Raw genomic sequence first — 24,438 nt, forward strand, 5'->3', positions numbered from 1 at the left:
CAGTGTATGAATTAGGTGGGGCAACTGGTGGCGAGTAACTCTTGAGGCCTGGCTAGTAGCTCAGGACTTGAAATTTTGAGCCCTGCTATAGTGTCATGTGTAGCCGGCATTGAGCCCTGGTTCACAGTGGTGCGATTTGACATGTCAAACCGCATGTCAAATCGGTGGCATTTGCCGGCAATGGCACCGTCCTAAACAGTGTGACGCTGCAGCTGAACTGGCACGTCTTCATTCCCGTAACCCAGTGTGAACCAGGGCTTAATGTTACAACCACATATACACCAATATAGTAAATCACAAAACAAATGATCGCAAAGTGGCTTCAGCTGGCTCTCCACCTATCAGGAATGTCCCCTCTAACTTGTTTCACCTGTATATAATGATTCCCACTTTTATAGACACACACACACACTTAACCGAAAACCATTATAGTCCCCCCTCCCCTTCATCATGCAGTGTACAATGCATTAAAAATGATGCACTAACTGTGGGGTAGCTATGAAGTACCGGAAAAAGATGCCTTATGATGTATGCATGATCATTGCAGATATAAAAAATAAAAATAAAAAAAAATAAACTGCATAAGTAACACATTCTAAGTCAGGGTGTACAAAAAGTACTTTAAATGACTTTGTCCTAGCTATTTGGATGCAGCACAACTATGCAGGTTCAAAACACATATGAGGTTGAATAGTCCTACTTAAAGGGAGAATTAAACCCAAGAACAATGCAATATATTACAGCTCAGTGCTTAGTTGAGGTGGTTGCATTAGCTTTCTTTTTTTACATGCCAACATTTTCAGCAAATACCAGTTAATCTAAAGAAATGCAGTGTCCTTGCCACCTCCTGAAGATTAACCTCCTTCCTAACCATCTTCAGTAATGTACCAAAATGCCCCCCCCCCCCCCATGTAATAGAGTGAAAGAGATACAGAGATGGCTACTTCCATAGATACAGTGGAAGGGTGATGTAGCCATATAGGGACATGACATGTTATTTGCAGGATTACTAAGAGAGGAATTCATTCATTCATTCTATATATATATAATGCTTGGGGGAAACAAAAAAAAAAAATGAATGCAGCCACCACACAAACCACTAGTGATCTGCAATACATTACATTTTTGGGTTTAGATACACTTTAAAGTGGTTCTAAAGGCTCAAGTTTTTTTTTTTACCTTGTGTGCAGTAGCTCCCTTTAATATTTACCTGAGCCCCATCGCGATCCAGTGATGTGCACAAGAGCCTAGGACATGTTTGTTATTTAAAAGACTTTAATATCACTTTCATTATTTTGGTAACTTTAATATGCTTACCTCTCCTTTGAAGATTTCATATAACTCTGGCACATTATCCATTGCTTTTTTGAGTGATGTACAAAACTGATGGCTCACAAGAATGATGGTGTAATCATCTGCAAGATAAAAAATTAAACAGTTTGTCGCTTCTGAAATCATTCTCAATTTACTGACAGGTGCACTTGACCTGCAGTGGCCCGATTCGAAATTCTGGAGGAAAAGAAATAAAATAATTAGTACCAATCTGCCCAATGTACACTTTTGATTAGTAAATGCAAGAGACAATACCATTTGTATGGTTTTAATACCTTGTCCTTCAGATTAAACTTTATTCCTTGGTTAATTTTTGAATGAATGCAATTCCAAAGTCAAAAGTTTTTTTTTACCTTAATGCAACCAGTGACACACCTGTACACCATTCTGGTACCTAGAGTTGACGGTCCGCTCTCTTGTAAAAGCAATACTAGTGGCCAGGGCTCAAGTCCTGCGGGAACGCGTGGGAACGGAGTTCCTGCACTTTTTTCACAGCAGGATTGCAGTTACCTTTGCAGGACGAGAGCAGCCGAGCCGCCCGAGCCAATCCTTCACTAAGCGGCGATGCCCAACTCGAGTCACTGTCAGGAGCAGGCGAACCTTAGTAATCCTTTATGTAACTGGCCGCTTCCTGTATATGGATTTATCAGGTAGTGTGCGGATATTCCGTCACTTCCTTGATGCCGCAATGTCTCCTGGAAGCTTTTGTCATTGTTCCCAGAAGACATTGCGGAGGTCTGCCACGAGTTATCGCGGGATTTAGAAAGAATCTGATCGGAAAAAAAAAAAAAACATGCGGTTTAGTAATTAGGCATATGAGCGTATCATTTTTTTTTTTTTTTTTTGGGGGGGGGGGGGGGGGAGTGGATCTTGGGTGGGAGTTCCCACACTTTTTTCCCCCAGGACTTGACCCCTGCTAGTGGCCAAACTCGCTGCTGGATTGCTTTTACAAGCAGTGAGAGGGGACACCCACCCACAGCTTCACTGGCAGGAAGTAAAAAAAAACAGCACATTGCTTAGTAAAAGCAGCATACACAGCAAAACATGTTGGCCACACATTTAACCCCTGATCACCATAGATGTTAATCCCTTCCCAGCCAGTGTCATTAGTACAGTGACAGTGCATATTTTTAGCACCGAAGACTAATTTTTTTTTCACCGCAAGTCACTGATTGGCACCATTACTAGTAAAATTATATATACATTATATATATATATATATATATATATATATATATATATATTCTGCACACAGAATCTGGTGCAGCTGTGTACTAGTCAGCTTCTTGGTTCAATTGTCAATCCTAGTCAAGCTAAGGTAAGAAGCTGATTGGTTACTATGCACAGGGGCACTAATATATGTGACAACACTGAAGAAATGACACTTTGCTACAATGTAAAGTATTGAGTGTACAGCTTGTATAACAATGTAAATTTGCTGTCCCCTCAAAATAACTCAACACAGCCATTAATGTCTAAACCACTGGCAACAAAAGAGAGTACACCCCTAGGTGAAAATTTCCAAATTGGGCCAAAGTGTCAATATTTTGTGTGGCCACTATTATTTTCCAGCACTGCCTTAACCCTCTTGGGCATGGAGTTCACCAGAGCATCACAGGTTGCCACTGGAGTCCTCTTCTACTCCTCCATGATGACATCACAGAGCTGGTGGATGTTAGATACCTTGCACTCCTCCACCTTCCATTTGTCTGTCTATTTTTGTTTATGGCGCACAAAAGAAAAAACCGCAGAGTTGAAGTTGATTAAATAGCACCAAATAGAAGTTCTATTTGTGGGGGGGGGGGGGGGACATCTTATTATATTTGCATACAGTGTTGCAGAACCACACAGCTGTCAGTAAGGCCCCTTTCACACTAGACGGACTCCGTCTCAGCGAAGTCCACCAGCTCAGCAGGAGATCTCTCCGCAGATCTCCGCTGAGCTGGTGGATGACAAGTCCCTCTCTGCTCACTGAGTGGGAAGAGGCTTGTCGGGCACCGCGGTCTCCTATGGAGAGATCTGATGAAAATGGACAGCATGTCCATTTTCATCAGATCTCACCTGATCCGATATGGACGGATGGCGACATATCGCCATCCGTCTGATTTTAGCGGATCGGGTGTCAGCGGACATGTCTCCGCTGACATCCGATGCTCCATAGAGATGTATTGAGCGGCAGTTCAGGTCCGCCGACAAATATGACAGGCAGACCTGAATGGTCCGGTCCGACCGCGTTGAAGGGGCCTTACAGTAACGCAGTGCCGTATCGCAAAAAAAATGGCCTTGTCACAAAAGGGGTGGGGGAACCTTCTTGAGCTGAAGTGGTTAAAGGGGTTGTAAAGGAAAAAAATGTTTTCCCTAAATAGCTTCCTTTACCTCAGTGCAGTCCTCCTTCACTTACCTCATCCTTCGATTTTGCTTTTAAATGTCCTTATTTCTTCTGAGAAATCCTCACTTCCTGTTCTTCTGTCTGTAACTACACACAGCAATGAGAGGCTTTCTTCCTGGTGTGAAAAAAAGCCTCTTGAGGGGAGAGGGGCGAGCAGGAGTGTCAGGATGCCCACTAACACACAGCTCCTTTCTCTATCTGCAAAGTAGAGTGTCCTGACTTGTCTGCTCGCCCCCTCCCCCCTCAAGAGGCTTTCTCCACACCAGGGAAAAAGCCTTGCATTACTGTGTGTGGTTACAGACAGAAGAACAGGAAGTGAGGATTTCTCAGAAGAAATAAGGACATTTAAAAGCAAAATCGAAGGATGAGGTAAGTGAAGGAGGACTGCACTAAGGTAAAGGAAGCTATTTAGGGAAAAGATAAATCCTTTACAACCCCTTTAATCATACATGTTTCTGTATTCAGCCATCTTCATTGGCCAGGATAGCACAACTAGCATTGCTATTAGTGTCACAATCAGGGCTGTGGAGTCGGAGTCGAGAAGTCGGAGTCGGGGGAAATTTTGGGTACCTGGAGTCGGAGTCGGCAAACAATGCACCGACTCCGACTCCTACTAAATTTAGATTGGAATAAAAAAAAAAAAAAAAAGCAAGTTTAAATGTCCCAATTCACAAAAAGTTATAATTAATGACTTCTCTACTGTAAGAATAAAGACCAATGCATGCAGTGCCTCACGTAACCGCAAAACGAACACGTTAAGTGACCGTGAAGAAGCATGCTTTTCATGTGCTTCACTATATGGCACGCAACGCACAATTAGGAGCTGCAATACTTATACTTTCCATAGTGTTGTGTTCTGCTTTTACAGGGAACGCAGCGCCCATGTGTAACCTAGCCTCTCACTGATAAGGGATTAAATAAATATGTTTTTTGCAGGACTAGAGAGTGAGACACTTGTATAAGTGAAGGGAATGGAGGGCCAATAGTTCAAGACTGAAGCTGTAAACCATTGGAAAAACTGCTGTCATTTAGCTAAGGCTATAAAAACTTGTAAACTCCGATTGTTAGCTTAAACTTTAAACATGACTATGGGAAAAAAAAATTAATAAAACTTTGTTTTCATTGTGTTTGTCTTTTGCTTAAACTGTGCAATACAGTAGACTGTTGGCTTCCCAGCCAGTAGTCCTGTGGTAGGTTGCGTTTCTTTCCCTCAAGAAATGTATAAAATACATTCACATATTAATACAGAGGAGTCGGAGTCGGGGAGTCGCAGTCAGAGGTACATAAAACTGAGGAGTCGGAGTCGGAACATTTATCTACCGACTCCACAGCCCTGGTCACAATGCACGTACACTTACTCCCAGCATAGTACAGAAGTTGGGATTGTACACCGAGCTGCACATGCATGGCTGTCCATGTGAACAAAATAAAGACAGCAAGCGGGAGGAACATTTTTAAAGGCACATCTATATGTATTTAGCTGCATGGTGACTGAGTGTACATACACAATACAACCTAATGCTAGGACCTGATAGAGTAGTAAATCTTCCTGCACTTCACTGAAAACCAATAATCTTTCCAGAACTTCCTTACCTTGTACACGCCGCCATGCCAGCGCTTGCCGCACTCACAACCCGCCCCCCGGAGATATATAACCCCGCCTATTTCCGGGTTCACCACCAATAACAAACACACCCCACTCTCACCTCCCTTGTGCGCTCAGGTTTGCGGACCACGTGATCCGAGTCACAGCAGTGCCAGGAACTCGGCAGTCGGAGTCTGATGACGTAAAAACCAGGCGCCGGAAAAGTGTTGTTCGGTTGTATGTAGAGCGCCTGTGGTTTGCTTCACTTGTTTATCCACCGGTAATACACAATACGTAAGAGGAAGACGGGAAAATGATCGAACAGAACAAGAGGAAAGGGATGGAGCTGGTCGCTGCGGCGGCGGCTAAAAAGCCGAGAACTGAGATGGTGGCATCGGTGAGTGATGGAGCGGGATGAATGACCTGCTCTCTATAAATAGAGAACCTTCATGGTGTTGGTGAGCGAGGCTTGTTCGCTGCAGATGATTAAAGTAGAACTTGAGGCAAAACTGTTTTCACTTGGAGGGGTTAGAAACTCTCTTAGGGTTTTTTTTGTTTGCCATCTGTGTCCCCATTGGGTACATTTCCTGTCTGATAGCCAAAGCAAGAAGTGAGAGGAAATCCCTCCAAAGTGAGGGAATTTAACCACTTGCCTACCAACCCTTCCTGCCCAGGCCAATTTTAAGCTTTCAGCATTGTCAAACTTTGAATGACAATTTAGTCATGCAACACTGTACCCAAACACAATTTTTATCCGATGGGCCTGCATGGATAAGGAGACGCTGATAATCGGGGAACTCATAATCTGTAAAAACGATGTCTTGACAGGTTTGCTGATTGCTTTCCTTTCTCCCCCGAAGGCACAGCGTGGGAAGAAAAGTGCTGATAACCAACTGACAAGTCTGTTTATATGTGATTGGACATGGCTGTTCAGATGGTAAAGGCCTGCTGAGATTGGCCCTTTACCCCAATCTGTGATCAGCTGTGTCTGAAGGACACAGGGGTCGCAGAGTGCGCCTGATGTGTGCCACAGTTGGTGTCCTGGCTGTCTTTCAGCTATAGCGCGGTTGACAAGTAGTTAAAGCGGAGTTCCTGCCTTTTTTATGTTTATTAAAAGTCAGCAGCTACAAAAAGTGTAGCTGCTGGCTTTTAATAAGCGGACACTTACCTGCTCCACTGTCCAGCGATGCGACCGCCCGGAGCGTCGCTCCTCTTCCCCCCACCCCCCTCCGCCAGCGGCTCCATTCAGACTGTGGGCACCCAGCTGTGACAGCTTTCAGCTTCATGGCCGGGCACTCACTGTGCATGCGTGAACCGCACTGCGCTCTAGGAGTGGACAGGCGATCGCCTACAGCAGTGGTTCTCAACCTGGGGGTCGGGACCCCCTCAGGGGTCGATTGATGATTTGCCAGGGGTCACCGAATCCTGGGCTGTTCCTGAAGCCTGCACCGCTCTCCTAACCTTTTTGCGGCCACATAGCAGGACTGTCCCTGGGGCCTGTGGCCGCCCAGCTGGGCTGTTCCTGAGGCCCGTGGCCGTCCACTCAGCTTTTTTGCAGCCGCCCATTCCATTCACGGCATGGCTGGGGGGGGCAGAGACTAATGGTCAGCTGACTGGTGAGGAATGTGAAGTGGGAGGGTCTGGAAGAGACCCTATCTCCTGATTTCGGCATTGATGTCACTGCTACGAGATACCACAAAGTCCGAGACATAGTGAAGCCAGAGACACAGTGAGTAACACCACCTGTGATTATAGTTTCCATTAAAAGTCCCCACTACAGTTCTCAGATCAGCAAATGACCCTGATCAAGAGCTTCTAAGTTGGCTGATCAGAACTTCCCCCAGCACTGCCACTGATTCCACCCCCCACCAGCACTGCCACTCATCCCAACTCCCTGCCAGCACTGCCACTCATCCCATTCAATTCCCCCCACCAGCACTGCCACTCATCCCATTTGTCCCCCCCCCCCCCCACAAAGAAGTAAGAGAAGGAATACAAATAGAAATAGAAAATACATGGAAGGGAGAGGAAAAGAGGGGGAGGAAGAATAAGAGAAAGAACAAGAAAGACAGCTAGAGAGAGGGATGAAGAAAAAAAAAGAAAAAGAAATGAGGAAAGAGAGAGATAAAAGGGAAAGAAAGGAGAACAAAGAGAGAGTGGTACATCCTAAAATGTACCACAGGGGGTTTTAATACTGCACAAGTGGAAGGGACTCAGGGAGCGCTAAATGTCCATGGGTTAGGGGCACAAATTACTTGTCTTGCCTTGGGTGCGGACAACCCACACTACGAAAATAATTTTACTGTTAGGGGTCCCCACAACTTGGGAAATTTTTTCAAGGGGTCACGGTACTAGAAAGGTTGAGAACCACTGGCCTACAGGGAGGGGCTGCCTAAGGCCGTCCTATTCATTCAGTGTGTTGTTTTTTTAATATGTATTTTTTTTTTTTTACAATTAATTATTTTTATTATTTATTGCTATATTTTATTTTTCTTAGCCCTGTTGGGGGGCTTTGGTGAGATATTAGGGGTCTTAACAGACCTCTGACATCTCCGCTTTGAAAGGGACTAAGGACACAGATTCCCCAGTCCCTTTCTCAGCTGCACTGAAAATGAATGGACAGGAGACAGGGGCTCCTATCTATTCATAAACTGAAGCATCGTAAACACAGGTTACGATGTTTCAGTTATATGAATGAACAGTCAGTGATCACTGACTCTGTTAATTCGGAAAAGTTAGGAGCCGGGTTTAGCGGCTCCTACCGCTGCTCTCCATCCTGAAAAAGGGGGGCAAGGAGGACATGGAGGGGGGGAAAGCAGCAGCATGGGGGGGGGGGGGCACGGAGAATGGAGGGGGAGAGCAGAACAGAGGAGGCCAGCAGCAGCACGGAGGGGGAGAGCAGAAGCGAGGAGGATAGCAGCGGCACAGAGGGGGGACACGGAGCATTGAGGGGGAGAGCAGAACCGAGGAGAATGGCAGCATGGAGGGGGGACACGGAGCATGGAGGGGGAGAGCAGAAGCGAGGAGGATAGCAGCGGCACAGAGGGGGGACACGGAGCGTGGAGGGGGAGAGCAGAACCGAGAAGGATAGCAGCAGCAGCATGGAGGAGGAAAATAGCAGCGGCACGGAGGGGGGACACGGAGCGTAGAGGGGGAGAGCAGAACAGATGGTGGAACTGGAGGAAGATACAGGGAAAGTCTGGTATTGGGTGAAGTATCGGAGCATTTTCCCCAAGTACTCGGGGAAATGCTTGGTATCGGTACCGATACTAGTATCGGTATCAGGACAACCCTAGTTACTATGCTGCCATCGATTGGCACCTGGAAAGAAAATTTACAGTCAGTGTAAAAAACAATTTTCCATTGTTAATAAAAAAGTGTAGTTCAAACCTTTTTTTTTTTTTTTTTTTTTCCAGGGACCTCCAAGATCATCCAGTCTCCAAGCACCTATTATGCTGTTGTCTGGACACGAGGGGGAAGTTTACTGCTGCAAATTTCATCCCAATGGGCTTACACTGGCTTCGTCAGGATTCGACAGATTAATCCGTAAGCATAAATAATGACTGTTCTTTTTCCAAAACCTAAAGCTTTCTTTACTACCATAAATTAAAATATTAAAGCAGAAGTCCAACCTGAGCTTTTTAGGCTGGGATTCTCCTATGGGTCACAGTTAATTTTGCACTCCTGTGACCCGTTTTTAGCGGCGAGCGTTCTGAAGTCTGATCTCCAATGCCGTCATTGCCATCAGTCGGGGCAGTGTGTCATCCCGACTTCCAGGTCGTGATCCTTCAGCTGCCCTGACTGATGGCAGTCTCAGCTAGTTGCTGAAACAGCCTCTCCCCACCCCTACACTGCTCAGCGCTCCAATGAGCGCGGAGAAGTAGAGCAGAAGCGATGCTCGTGGAGGAGTGAGAACCGAGCCATCGGCAGTGTTTGGTGGCTCGGTTCTCAGTGCAGAGATGCCAGGGGACAGCTGTAGAATTAGTCTGATGCTGCATTCACCGAGGTAAGTATGACTAGGGAATAAAAAAATAAATGGACTGTAGCATAACAGGGTCAAAGAGGAACTCGACAAACTGTTTTAGAAATTACATACTGTAGAAAGAGCAACATTTATTGTAGAAAAGCAAGCTGCTGAAGTTGGGGAAACCTGAGGGGAGGATTGGAACTCTCGCATGATTACTGGAGGCGTTTACTATGTTTGAGGTTGATATAACGCACTTGCCTTCAGGAACTACTGCAACGTTTAAGTGATAATTGTTTGAGCCAGCCAGAAAAAAACAGTTTAAAAAAAGGTTTAATTTTTTTGCAGTTCTGTGGAATGTGTATGGCGACTGTGACAACTATGCAACCCTGAAGGGTCATAGTGGAGCTGTGATGGAATTGCATTACAATACAGATGGCAGGTAAGTCGGCTATACTCGCAACACTCATGTTCTGCTATAAGGTATCTATGGCAGAGATTGGTATCAGTATGTGTTTTTTTTTTTTTTTTTATTTGAACTTTTAGAAAAGCAGCTGTTGCTGTTCTTGGCTACTTGGTGGCGCATAAATGGGGTATACAGAAGCTATAGGTAAACTGCTAAAGTAACAAGATAATTTGCTGGCTTGAAGACTATCTATCTTGACAATCCAATCCACACCATGGTAAAGAAAAAAGTGTTGGATTCTATACAGAAGGTCTATTTCTGTTCTTCAGTCTTCAACCTCTCCTCCTATTCTGTAAATCATCATTGAGTTAAGGACCATCTTGAATCAAGTTTTATTTATGCTTGGTAGTTTAGAATTTACAATACAGAAAGTAGTGCTGTTCTATATTCTCTGTGGAAGCGGATCTGGAATCAAGTTTGAGATGAGGGGCCTGTGATGTGCACGGGAGGCTCAGATGTGGAGTCATATCACCAATATGACACTTGGACCTCCACTAAAACAAAACGTTTTGTGACCGGACCCCCGTGAATTTTAATTCACTACCCCTGATGTAATAGTTCAATTTCCCTATCTTGTACAACTGTGAACTTACAAAACATCTAACTGTAGTGATCTAATTTAATTAGATCACTACACTAACTTTATATTAAAACAACCTCTTCAGATGGGGGGGAGAGAGAGGACAGAAAAACCCTTAGGGCCAGTTCACACCAGATTCAGTTCCCTTTTTTATACAGTCAGTTTCTGCACTGGTGTGAACTAGAGCCACTGGAATACATGGAAAACACTGTGCATGCATTTTTAGTGCATAAAAAAAGCACACAGAACTGCATCTGGTGTGAACTGGCACTTGCCCTGGAATGCATGTTTATATCATCACTTTTCTCTCTGAACAGAATTTTAACCAATTTTTTTTTTAATTGTGCTTCTCTGTACAGCTTGCTGTTCTCTGCATCAACGGACAAAACCGTTGCAATTTGGGATTGTGAAACTGGAGAGAGAGTGAAAAGGCTAAAAGGACACACGTCATTTGTAAATTCCTGTTATCCTGCCAGGAGAGGTCCACAGCTCATCTGTACGGGCAGTGATGATGGGACAGTGAAGGTGAATGCAGCTGCACACAATTGCTACAGCCAAACACTTAATTTTTTATCTTTATTTTTTTGTGTGCTGTGCTCCTGTGTAATGTATTTTGAAATGGTAGACTGAAACAGGTTAATTTTCTGCTTGAAGCATGCATTGCTTTAATACACGTGTGTTTGCTGTAAACATGTAGAATACATGTTGGAACCTGTTATTAAACAGCTCAACGTCTAACTCTGCATTATACAGAGTCTTCAACCATGTTTTGACCTTCGTATAGTTAGAACCCCTAGGCGCACCTATTACTAACTTCCTAATAATACAACGTGCCTGGCTGTCTTTTGATGTATTCATTTGAGTCACTGTCCTTGAACAAGTGCTTGGATGAGGGAGTCAAGCATGAAGTCGGAACCCCTGAAGAAATGTAATTATTTTTTCAGAAGCTGCAATACACCCTTTTTTGTAGGGTGTATTTAAAGAGGAGGTCCGGGGAAAATAAATAAAATTAAAAGGCAGCAGCTACACATACTGCATCTGCTGGCTTTTAATAAATGGACACTTACCTGTCCTGGAGTCCAGCGATGTCGGCAGTAGGGTTCCCGGTGTGAAGCCGAAAAGCTACACTCCTGCTGCCGCCATTGCGCGTACGGGAACTCGGCAGTGTAGCCTTTCAGCTTCACGCCAGGAACCCTACTGCGCATGCGCAAGGCCCAGCTCCTCTCTCCTATTAGCCCGATGGCCAGGGGAGGAGGAGGGAGCCCTGCGGTGACATCGCAGCCGGACTCCTGGAAGTGGTAAAGGATACCTGTCAAAGACAGGTATCCTGTCCCCCCCAAAAGGTACCAATTGTGGCACCGGAGGTGGGGAGGAATCCAATGAGCGAAAGTTCACTTTAGGGTGGAGCTCCACTTTAAGGTAGTTTACTATCTTTAGTGTTCTTTGTATTCTTTCTCTTCCCTTGCACGCGACCCGGTCCGAAGCTGTGCGAGACCCGATCGCCGCCGGTGTCCCGCGATCGGTCCTCCGGAGCTGAAGAACGGGGAGAGGTGTGTGTGTGTGTGTGTGTAAACGCACCTTCCCTGTTCTTCGTTCTGGCAGTGTCATTGATCGTGTGTTCCCTGATATAGGGAAACACGATCAATGACGTCACACGTCCACCCCTGCCCCCCTACAGTTAGAAACACGTATGAGGTCACACTTAGCGCCCCCTAGTGGTTAACTCCCAAACTGCAATTGTCATTTTCACAGTAAACCGTGCATTTTTTTGCTGTGAAAATGACAATGGTCCCAAAACCATGGTCATGACATCACTACTGCTCCAGGCCACTTTTGGGTCTATTTGACTCCAGATCTCTCCATAAAGAGGACCTGTTGCCCTTATTTCTATTACAAGGGATGTTTACTTTTTTTTTTGTAATAGGAATAAAATCGATCAAAAAAAAAAGGGGGACATTTTGTAAAAATAAAGTTAAATAATAAGAAAAAAATGAAAGCCCTCCCATCCCTTTGTGCTCACGCACAGAAGCGGACACCTACATAAGTCTCGCCCGCATATGTAAACAGTGTTCGCACCACACATGTGGGGTATCGCTGTGAGCATTAGAGCAAGAGCAATAATTCTAGTACTAGACCTCCTCTGTAACTCAACGGGTAACCTGTAAAGATTAAGTAACGTAGTTTGTCGCCGTTCCACGAGTGCAATTTTTTTGAAAAAAAATAATATATATTGAAACTTGTAAATACAAATGGAACAAAGGCCTGTGTGAACTTTAAATGGGCAAAGGCAAAATACTGGACAAACGTAGCAGGTGGATAGACGTCTAAGGTTACCATATAAAGCTGTGAACCTAAGGCCTGGATGTTTGTTAATAAAAAAAATACATATTTGAGCTTAGGATGGGGGGGGGGGGGGGGCACTCTCAAGTATACCCTGTAAATGATTTTGCAGATTTATCTTTTTTTTTTTTTTTCATAGTTTAATCTTATTTATTACAGCTTTGGGACTTCAGGAAAAAGGCAGCAGTGCAGACTTTCCAAAATACATATCAAGTATTAGCTGTTACCTTCAATGACACCAGTGACCAGATTATCTCAGGAGGCATAGATAATGACATAAAGGTAAGGACCATTCTATCGGTTACTCAAATAATGGTGATAATCTCCAGCAAAGAATTAAGCTTTTTTTTAAATGTACATAAATGATTTATTCTATGAGCTATAGTGCAGAGGAGCTGACTAATTTTACAGCGGAGCCAAGGACATTGTAACGTTATGTCTTTTCTGAGATCAGCCACATTGGGAAGGACTAGTTGGAGTTACTGCCACAAATACCTTGTCAATATGCCACACCACCATATCACCTCTAGCTGATTTTATATGAAAGTTAATGCTTCACATGTCTGTTTTTTTTGCTTGGTGTGCCAAGGGACATATTTCATTGAACAACCCTCCCTGCTGTAAGATTGTTAATTGATTTTATTTGTTTTTCCATTTTTGATAGGTTTGGGATCTAAGACAGAACAAGCTGATGTATACAATGAGAGGTCATTGTGATTCTGTGACAGGCCTAAGTCTTAGTTCTGAAGGTTCTTACTTGCTCTCGAATGCAATGGATAATACAGGTATTACGAACGTTAAAAAATATGGGGAGATGTTGACAAGGGCAATGCTGGATAATGAATGTGTAGTATAAGTGTTATACTTTTTAAATCTACCAGTGAGACCTCTTTGGAGAGCAACTGATAAGCAAGTCTGATTGGGTTTCAGTTTGGTTCGTTCAATACAGGAACATCATCGGGAAAGGGCAGAAATCCTCCTCCTATTGCTGATATAAATCTAGAATTCATCAGGGCACCATTTGATTGCTTGGCAGCTTACAACATAAGCTACAAGCAATCTTTTGCTTTTTACTTGGTAGTAATGAGGAGGCTTGGTCACATTTTCTCACTCAAGGTAATGTTACAGTATCGGCAGCATTTATGTGTAGCTATGAAAATCTCTTTATATAAGCAACATGCACTCACCACCCACTTTATTTGGTACACCTGTACAATTGCTTGGTAACACAAATCACTAATCGGCCAATTGCATGGCAGCAGCTCAATCCAGTTGGGCATCTAGACGTGGTAAAGATGACTTGCTGAAGTTTAAAACAAGTCTCAAAATGGCAAAGGGGATTTAAGTGACTTTGGACGTGACATGGTATGAGTATATTTCTGTGATCTACTGGGATTTTCACACACAACCACCTCTAGGGTTTACAGAGACTGGTCCGGAAAAAAGAAAATATCCAGTGAACAGCTGTTGTGTGGACGAAAATGCCTTGCTGAGGTCAGAGGAGAATGGGTTTGAGATTATAGAAAGGGAACAGTAACTCAAATAACCACTTATTACAACCAAGGTATGCAGAATACTATCTCTAGACGCACAACACATTAAACCTTGCAGCAGAAGATCACACCGGGTGCCACTCCTGTCAGCTAAGAACAGAAAGCTCAGGCTACAATTTGCACAGGCTCACCAAAACTGGACAATAGATTGGAAAAGCATTGCCTGCTCTGAGTCTTGATTTCAGATGGTAGGGTCAGAATTTGGTGTAAACAATATGAAAGCATGGATCCATCCTACCTTGTATCAATTGTTCAGGCTGGTGGTGGTGGTGTAATGGTGTGGGGAATATTTTCTTGGCACACTTTGGGCCCCTTGGTACCAATTGAGTATCATTTTTAATGCCACGGCCTACCTAAAATATTGTTAACCATGTCCATCCCTTTATTACTACAGTGTACCCATCTTCTAATGGCTACTTTAACAGGGTAATGTCACAAAGCTAAAATCATCTCACCGCTTTTTTTTTATTATATATATATATATATATATATATATATGACAATGAGTTCACTGTATTCAAATGGCCTCCACAGTCACCAGATCTCAATCTAATAGAGCATCTTTGGGATGTGGTGAAACGGGAGATTTGAATCATGGATGTGCAGCTGACAAATCTGCAGCAACAACGTGATGTTATCATATCAATATGGACCAAAATCTCTGAGGAATGTTTCCAACTCCTTATGCCAGGTACTGACGAGCAAACATGTACGATGAAACCGGTCCGTCGGACCGTTTTCACCGTACATGTCTGCCCGGGGATTTCTGTATGGTGGCTGTACTCACCATCATACAGAAATCCGCACGTAAACAATACGCGGGGCGTGTCCGCACCGTCACCGCAACGTGGGCGGGCCTGCCAGTTAAATGCTTCCACGCATGCGTCGAAGTCATTCGATGCATGCGAGGGATGGCGGGCGCTCGGACATGTACGGTAGGTCTGTACAGACGACCGAACATGTCCGAGGGGACAGGATTCCAGCGGGCTGTTTTAAAACCAGCCCGGAAATATTTGCCCGCTGGGAAAAGGCCCGGCGGGCAAATGTTTGCTGGAATCCTGCCCGCTCGGGCCTACACACGACCGAACATGTATGCTGAAACTGGTCCGCGGACCAGTTTCAGCAGACATGTTCGGTCATCTGTACGGGGCCTTACAGAATCTATGCCACAAAGAATTAAGGAAGCTCTGAAGGAAAAAGGGGGGTCCAACCCAATACTAGCATGGTGTACTTAATAAAGTGGCTGGTGAGTGTAGCTAAAATAAGAGAAGCTTGTTCATAAAGTAGTCCAGTTGTACCACACTCAAAAGTAAATTCAGGAGCTTAAAGGATAATCTGACCTCCAGAGATCTATATACACCTATCGTAAACAACTCAAGGTTTCCAGATATCCATGTCCATCACTTCAATTTTGCCAAATATATCTACTTCTTATTACAGCAATTGAAGAGAAAAATGTATGATGTTTCGGGTCTCTACTTTCACACTGGAGCGGTGTGCTTGCAAGACTAACAAAAAAAAATGGCCCCTGCCATTGGAATCAATGGGTAACGCTGCCAAAGTGCTTCAGCAGTGGCATGTGCGGGCGGTTTTAACCCTTTAGTTGGCCACTAGCGGGGTTAAAAGAGCTAGCAGCTGAAAAGCACTGAAATAACAGCGGAAAAAAAGACATTAAAACTAGCGCCAACTTACCACTAACGCAGCCACAATAGCAGTGTGAAAGGGCTCTTATTCAACATGCATTAGTAGCATCTGACAAAGGCATACTTTTTTACTTAAAAAAAAGAAAAATTTAATTAAAATCGGCATACCTCGGTCATATCCAATGTCACCATTGCTTACCTGAAATATACTGAATTCTCAAAGTTGGAAATGTATTTGCTGCTTTTATTTTAAAAAACTTGAAAAATTACCTGCACAGTCAGAATATTTTTGTTTCCCCCTATGCTTTTGCTGAAAAAATGTAAACGCAAGAGATTTGATCTGGTGACACACAAGTGATGAGACCTGCCCAGTTGTCTTTTGCTATTAAAGAGTTTGTAAAGGAATTTTTTTTTTTTTTTTTTATCTTAATGGCTTCCTTTACCTGTAATGCAGTGCTGTTTCCATGTCCTCATTGTTCGTTTTTGCTCTCAAGTTGCTGTAATTCTTCTCTGATCTCCACACTTCCTGGTTGTCTGTTTCCTGATAACCACTGTACTGGGAGCTTTCTCTCTGTGGTCACTAACTTCAAGGAGGTGTGATTTACTGTGTGTCTAAAACCCCTCAGCACCCATCAGTTTAGTTTTCCAAACCATCACTGCCCTGTATTGGCTCTGTACAGCAGAGGCAGCACACAACATGCAAAAACAAAACTAGAAACTACAGGTACATTATATGATTGATTTGTATCTATTTTTAATTGTTTTTAAAAGGAATCGGTTAACTATGTCTCTATACCCTGTAAACAGTCATTTCAGCAAAAAAAAAGTTTTTTATTTACAACTCTTAAGTTTCTCACTGTCACTTCATCTCCACGGCACGGGGGAATGTTTTGTAGTAGAACTGGAGTGACAGAATTTAGGAAGGCCAATTGCATTCCTTGATATAACTCAGGAAGAGTGCATAGGACACATGTGAAAGTGAACCTCCTTTTTTTTTTTTTTCTTTTTTTTTTTTTTTTTTTAATAGTACGCATATGGGATGTTCGCCCGTTCGCCCCAAAAGAAAGATGTGTAAAAATATTTCAAGGAAATGTGCATAATTTTGAAAAGGTTAGTGACTTTCGTTGCTTCATTTACCCTTCTGTGATGTGACAAATGAAATGTATGGCTGACTTTTTTTATTTTTATTTAGAATCTGTTGCGTTGTTCCTGGTCTTCAGATGGCAGCAAAATAGCAGCTGGATCAGCAGACAGGTAAAGGACTTGTGTACCACTGCTTTTGTCTTTCGTGACTTTGCTCTTCTTTAAGCCAGAATTTTAGCTTGTTACCTGCCACCTTTTCCATAATCGCCTTTTCCTTGCTTTCATGCAGGTTTGTGTATGTTTGGGACACCACATCCCGCAGGATTGTATATAAGCTTCCAGGCCATGCAGGCTCTATCAATGAAATTGCTTTCCATCCTGAAGAGTCCATTGGTAAGTTGTGTGTGTGTGTGTGTGTGTGTGTGTGTGTGTGTGTGTGTGTGTGTGTGTGGTGTTTTTTTTTTTTTTTTTTTTTTTTTTACAGCCGATATTCCTACTGAGTACAGGGAATATACTGAGGAGGCACAGTGTTGGACCTGCATGGGTACATACTGTATAAGATAACCTACAACACTGTTATGCACTAAAAAATAGGGCGGCTGACTCACTGTACAAGCATGACTTGGAAATGTAGTCTTCTAATTGTTTCTCCCTGACCATGCATGCAAAGTCAGCAGAAGGAAATGACTATCTAAACACACCAGCCATTAGATTAACATTTACTGTTTTGGTATGTACAGGTATATCTCCGATCTAGCTAGAATCTATCGGTTATTTTAGCAACTATATGAAATCACTTAAGCCTTTTTTACTTTGTAATGCCTGAAAAGTGTTTACATATACAATGTACAACCATAAAAAGGCATAGAAAACCAGTGTTTTTCCTGGAAAGGTGAAATTACTGATCATGAAGTTTTGGACCACACACAATGGTGAAATGCTTATAGGACTTTTCAGCCTTAAAGCGGGGGTTCACCCTATATAAAAAAAAAAATTTTTTTTTTTTTCCCTCTAGCATTAAATTCGGCATAGTAGCGCGAGCTACAGTATGCCTGTCTGTATTTTTCTTTCCCCGTACTCACTGTTATATCGTACATAGAAGATTCCGGGGAATGGGCGTTCCTATGGACAGGGAAGGTGATTGACGGCCGGCCGTGGCACGTCACGCTTCTCCGGTAATAGCCGAAATAGGCTTGGCTCTTCACGGCGCCTGCGCATAGCCTGTGCGCAGGCGCCGTGAAGAGCTGAGACCTACTCCGGCTGTCTTCGGGGAGCGTGACGTGCCAGAGCCGGCCGTCAATCACCCTCCCTCTTGCTAGGAACGCCCATTCCCCGCGGCAGACGGAATCGTCTATGTACGATATAACCGTGAGTACGGGGATAAAAAAATTAAGACCGGCATAGTGTAGCTCGCGCTACTATGCCGGATTTTATGCTGAAATGTTGTTCAGCAGGGTGAACCACCGCTTTAAAGAAGAATTAATATATTTTGTTTTTTTATATTATTCTGATGGGGCAAAGTACATGTGGGACCTTGTCCTATCTCACTAAGTGCTCTGTTACACTAGCTGTGATGTGCAGCACAACCAAGGCCACGCAGCACTACAGCTAGCAAGGAGACGGCTGCATTGTTTTGTCCTGTCTGGAACTTTTAAAATGGAGTTCCACCACAAAAAAAAGTAATTCATGGGGGGGGGGGGGGGGACCCTCACCTTTTTAAATGGCTGTTGCTATGCGGTCCCTCAATCTTCCTCCTTCATCACCTAGCCTCCTTTCATCACTTCCCTCGTCGCCTCTGCTTGCTACTGCTGCTGGGAGATGTGTGTCTTTTCCCAGGAGTCGGTGGGCAGCGCCGAGGGCTAGGTTGCCATAACAGGGCGGGCACTTCCAGTGATGCCGCCCGTTGTTATGGCAACCTGTATACTTTACAGTGCCGTTATGGCGCATTACTGCACATGCGTGAGGACTGGGCGGTGCATGCTGGTAGCTCAGCTGCACCGTATCCCGGAAATAAATGCTTGTGGGCTCACATGCCCACAAGCAAAATGAAAACAGCCAGAACACCCTTTAACAAAGTTATTTTAACAGATGAAACCGGACATCGGGGGACAATTGTTACAGAAGAAGGGAGTGTTATAATGACATTTTAATGCTTGTGACAGGTTATACAAAACAAATTGTGATTGTAGTTGTAACTCCGCTTTAATAATGTGAAAAAATGTTGATAATTCTTTAAGGTTTTTAAGAAAGTTCTGCCCATCTTATTGTCTAGCGATCCCCAGAATGTTGTGTGAATTTTGTCCAGTCACCCTATCTAGCAAAAAAGATAGGACATAATGATAAAAGACACTAGCTTATTATTGAAGCCCAGATATCCATTGTTCTTCCCAAATAACCAGGCTGTTCAAAAGTTGCTTTGTCAGGCATTACTTAACCACTTAAGCCCCGGACCAATATGCTGCCAATTCGGCACTGCGTCGCTTTAACAGACAATTGCGCGCTCGTGCGATGTGGCTCCCTAACAAAATTGGCGTCCTTTTTTCCCCACAAGTAGAGCTTTCTTTTGGTGGTATTTGATCACCTCTGCGGTTTTTATTTTTTGCGCTATAAACAAAAATAAAGCGACAATTTTGAAAAAAATGCAATATTTTTTACTTTTTGCTGTAATAAATATCCCCCAAAAACATATATATAAAACATTTTTTTTTCCCTCAGTTTAGGCCGATATGTATTCTTCTACCTATTTTTGGTAAAAAAAAAAAATTGCAATAAGCGTTTATCGGTTGGTTTGCGCAAAATTTATAGCGTTTACAAAATAGGGGATAGTTTTATTGCATTTTTATAAAAAAAATTTTTTTTACTACTATTGGCGGCGATCAGCGTGTTTTTCGTGACTGCGACATTATGGCGGACACTTCGGACAATTTTGGGACCATTGTCATTTTCACAGCAAAAAATGCATTTAAATTGCATTGTTTATTGTGAAAATGACAGCTGCAGTTTGGGAGTTAACCACAGGGGGCGCTGTAGGAGTTAGGGTTTACCTAGTGTGTGTTTACAACTGTAGGGGGGTGTGGCTGTAGGACTGACGTCATCGATCGAGTCTCCCTATAAAAGGGATCACTCGATCGATGCAGCCGCCACAGTGAAGCACGGGGAAGCCGTGTTTACATACGGCTCTCCCTGTTCTTCAGCTCCGGGGAACGATCGCGACGGAGCAGCTATAAACGAATAGCCGCGCCGTCGTCCCGGATCGCTCCCCGCGGGAATCCGACCGCCGCATGTAGCGGGGGGGGGGGTCCCGATCGGACCCCCCACCCGCTAGAAGGCAAGGACCCATTTGCCTGTACGTGCCATTCTGTGGACGTACATATACATGCGGCGGTCGGGAAGTGGTTAAAGAGTGTGGGTTTTTTTTTTTTGTTTGTTTTTTTGGGGGGTCCCATAAAGTTGGTAGTTTTAGGGGAGGGTTGGGCTGTGATTGGTACAAGTAACATTTATTTTTCCTTCTATGTCTGTACTGTTATGAAACCAGCTTTAACTATCATTGCACAATTTTATTTGACTTTTTTTTTCTTTTACTTTACAGTTTTATCTGCTTCCAGTGATAAAAGACTATATATGGGAGAAATCCAATGATCAAGCAGCAATTCACAGATCCATTTGTTTAGCGTACTGTTCCACTTGTATAAACTGACCCAGGACTGTTTTAAAAGAGTTCATTGTTTCTTATTTGTTTTCAGATATTTGCTTATTATTATTTTGTACTTGGAACACTCTCTGTTCTTCCTACATCATGATTCATCAAGACATGATTCTTTGAGCCATCTACAAGTCATCGTCCCTATGTAAATAGAAATGCCCAGTTGCTGGGTACTGATGTCATTTCTTAGGGTCAACCAATGCAAATAGTGTTAACATAGGTATCCAACCTTTTTATTTTATTTTGTATGAAAAGCTTTTAATACAGTTATGTGAACTGATATGGTGTGTCTTTTATACTTTTACTATTGATATTTTATCACTTTTGCTACATACTTGGAGCATTAGTAAATAAATCGGAAGTATCAAATTAAAAACTGTGCTCCACCCATTGCTGAAAACTTGACATAAAGACGTCCTAGACTTTTTTGTACACAATCCATAGCCAACTGGGTCCGGTGTTGCAAAGTGTCCCACCACTGAATGTTTTCTCATGAGTGAGTTTTTAGTGTTCACTGCAGGCATGTTCACACTCGGGGCCAGCAAGTCCATAAACAGAAGCTCATTCAGTGGTGGGACTCTGCAACATAGGACACAGCAGCTACAACTTTGGAGGTAAATATCACTGTGGATCATGTACAAAAGTCTGATCCCTGTATATCATCATGTTTACAGCACTGGGAGGAGTGCAGCAAAATGAATGACTTTAATTGCTCTACTACTGGGCAATGGTTTTGCAGAGCAGCTCCGATCCTCCTCTCGCTTCTGTTTTGTGTCATACTAATATAAACATGAGAATGGTGGCACTGCTGGTCCAAGAAGGTTTAAAAGATTGTGAGTGTCCTTTCGTGGTGTTAAACACGTGTTAGGTAACCTGTGTAAGGGGTAAATCCAATGAATATGGATTCCCTATAGGCACACGCTACAGCAATAAAAGCGTGTATAGGTTGCCCTTTTTAATAGTGCTAGGTAAAACTCGTTGCCAAGTGCGTGATTAATTATTTGGACCTCCACTATAAATTGGTATCCAATGTGTTGGAAAAAAGTCAGAAAATATATAATTATGGTACTGGTGGGTGAGAAATATAACAAAAACCTTCCAATTGAGGTCAGGACCCTGTGCAGGCCAGTATTCAGGCCAAACCCTGTATATGCCTCCAATTGGTAAACAAAATGTGCTCAAATGTGACTCGGTCCTTAATGTCCTTTAGTTAAGATAATTTGCAAAGGGGCGTCAATAAAAGATTTATTTATTTATATATATATATATATATATATATATATTAGTGTGTATGTGTTAATCACAGTGCACAAACGATAACAAAAAAGTAAAAAAAGCCAACAGGTACCTATTGGCTATCAGTACAAGTGTATAGACTAAGGAGTAGTTGTGATTAGTGAAAGTTAATATTGGGTATGCAGTCAGGACACTGTGCAGGCCAGTGGACTGAGGTTTGAGTTATAGCCCAAGAGGAGAGCTAAAACAATAATAATTCCTCCAACGGGGTTCCTGCCGATTCCTGCGGCCTATGTAATATATGCAATCCACCAAATATCGCAGACAAAAAATGGCAGTAAAATCCAAAATAAGGTACGCAAGTCCCGCCGACATATGTTAACGCTGTTCAAACCACACGTGAGCAATTGCAGTGTGTGTTAGAGCACGAGCAACAACAGTGGTAGTCAACTTGAATATTATAGAGGGCCTTGAGTGTTGCTCCCGATGCTTCCAAAGGCCCACACAACAGCAGCGCATTTTCGCAACTCTGTGCACAAAAATCTATTTCTTTATCGTACATCACGGGACACAGAGTCTTAATCATTACTATGTGGGTTATATTTCACCTTCAGGTGCCGGACACTGGTGTAATCAATTGGAACAGGAAGTTCCCTCCCTATATAACCCCTTCCATACTGGGAGCACCTCCGTTTTTTCACCAGTGTCTAAGGTGTTGGTCACGAGTAAACATGTGCTCTAAGGAGCTCCACTGGAGGGATCCATGCTGGATTTAAAAAGCCTCCATAGAATCCGGATCCGTCCAAGGTGCTTCATAGCCAAAGTGGAAGGTACCCGGGCCTCGGTACGAAGAACAAGGTTTTGCCTATAATGCTTCTCTCTGAAAGCTGGACCCTGGGTTCCAGAACATTGGTTGATGCCAAAGACTTAATGTTTTTTCTGTTGCCAGGGTGCTATATAGGTCCAGGGGAGAGGTGACCTGCAATGGACCCCAGTCCCTGAAGGTCAGTGACAAAGCCCACAGTGAAGGCTGGGCCTCTTGCAATACCCTGCAGCGTGGACAGGTAAGGTCCTCCTTTAAGGGGACTATGGGTCTAGCCTGTATTATGCTGCTATGCATGGGCAACTTAACCACTATGTCTTCTGAGACAGGATGGCTCAGGCACCCATATACCTCCCCTAGTTGGTCCTAGTCCTCTGCTGAAGGGGCTATTGGGTCTTGCCTATAATGCAGGTGTGCCTGGGCAAAAAAAACACTATGTCTGTTGAGACAAGGTGACTGTAGTACCCATAGATCTCCCCTTCAGAAGGCGGGTACCCCTAAGTCCTATGCAAGGGATTGGCATGAGTATGTCTTATCTGTTTTCCACCACTTAAGGCAGTAAAAGGACATGCCAGGTGTTTCACTTACCATGCTTTCCAGGAACGGAAGCTCAAGGTTTGCTGATCTATGGTGTGGCTTACTTCCTCCGCTTCAGGCTCTGCCACGATGGTTGGGGGTCACTCGTAGTCCAGGTCCACGGTGCTCTTTGGGGGATCCCCGTCTCCACCATTCCCCTACGCTTCGCGTGCACCGAGGGGGGCCGCACTTTGTAGGCGGCGGGACGATGTGGTTGCCGCTGGCGCACGCGCGCTGGCTCATGGTGCAGACGCAGGGCGGCCCCTTAGAAAGGCCCAGGCGTCAGAGCTCTGTAAAGCCAGGGGGACACAGTAGCTTGGGCACGTAAGCACCTCGTGGAAGTTGGATACAGATTCATCTAAGACACCTACTCGGCATCTAGCTGTGCAGATTAGCAGGCATTATTTGCTAGACTAAGTTCAGCTGTTGATGCACCAAGGTTAAGTTCCTCTGCTTTTGGCTTAGGACTTTTTTGTCTCCCCGTAAAAGAGGGTTCAGGGGTAGGAAGGGGTATCTCCACCTGAATCTGGTGGCCCTTTATCATGCTTGCATGATACTATGCTCCCCTGTAGAGACTTAAGACAGCTCACATAATGAGCTATCAGCCCTGTCAGGCGTTGAGCCTCCCCCAACATTGCAGTCCCTCTGCATATGTTTCGTTGCATTGCATTTATGGGTCTATAAGAGGTTAACTGATATATTCACAGCATCCTCACAAGCAGAAAACAGGGTGTGTCCCTTTCCCTGCTCTAAATCTTCAAACAAGGGATTGAAAGACCTGAGGATGAAGGTTCACTGTCAGAGAACAGATAACAGGTGTCAGCCTAATGAGGAGAAAACTATCAGGAGCCCCACAAGCTCTGGTGCAGCTGCAGTCTTTTTTTCTGAGATTCAAGCTGCATATAACTTCCCTCAGCCCAGACGGCCAGAGCCTCTGTCTCTCTATAAAGTCATCATCCTGGTGTTGGCTTCAGGCTAACCGAATGCACAACGGGGGGGTGCACAGTTGCTGCTGTGCACATGGCTAACGTTGCAGGTTTGCGGAGACGCACATCTGCAGAGCCTAACTGCCTCTTTACCAGTCTGCATGTTTGCATGAAATACATGAGTTTGGAATGTTCAAAATGCATGTGGGGTAAAAACAGGCAACAAAGCATGTTTTATT

At 43.8% G+C, this 24,438-nt stretch overlaps 2 protein-coding genes across 5 annotated transcripts in view; one reads left to right on the forward strand and one right to left on the reverse strand.

Moving 5' to 3' along the window:
* ZCCHC17 (zinc finger CCHC-type containing 17) overlaps positions 1 to 5,452 on the reverse strand; it is a 75,936-nt gene extending 70,484 nt beyond the window's left edge. For 3 of the 4 annotated variants that reach the window (XR_005747069.1, XM_040337923.1, XM_040337925.1), the window contains exons 1-2: positions 5,315 to 5,420; positions 1,318 to 1,415 (exon numbers count right to left, since the gene is read on the reverse strand). Coding sequence is in view for 3 of the 4 variants with exons in the window: in XM_040337923.1 (XP_040193857.1) it covers positions 1,318 to 1,359 (42 nt within the window). In the remaining variant the exon portion in view is untranslated. The other variant, XM_040337924.1, reaches the window with a different exon arrangement.
* Positions 5,427 to 20,920, forward strand: SNRNP40 (small nuclear ribonucleoprotein U5 subunit 40). The gene is made up of 10 exons (XM_040337922.1): positions 5,427 to 5,703; positions 8,723 to 8,852; positions 9,619 to 9,712; positions 10,676 to 10,841; positions 12,816 to 12,938; positions 13,321 to 13,441; positions 16,880 to 16,962; positions 17,045 to 17,106; positions 17,225 to 17,328; positions 20,525 to 20,920. Exons 1-10 carry the CDS (start codon positions 5,620 to 5,622, stop codon positions 20,572 to 20,574), a joined length of 1,017 nt encoding a protein of 338 aa, XP_040193856.1. The 5' UTR covers positions 5,427 to 5,619; the 3' UTR covers positions 20,575 to 20,920.
* Positions 20,921 to 24,438: the final 3,518 nt, after the last annotated feature.

Source organism: Rana temporaria, chromosome 2 (genome assembly GCF_905171775.1).
Source record: "Rana temporaria chromosome 2, aRanTem1.1, whole genome shotgun sequence".
NCBI classification, from domain to species: domain Eukaryota; kingdom Metazoa; phylum Chordata; class Amphibia; order Anura; family Ranidae; genus Rana; species Rana temporaria.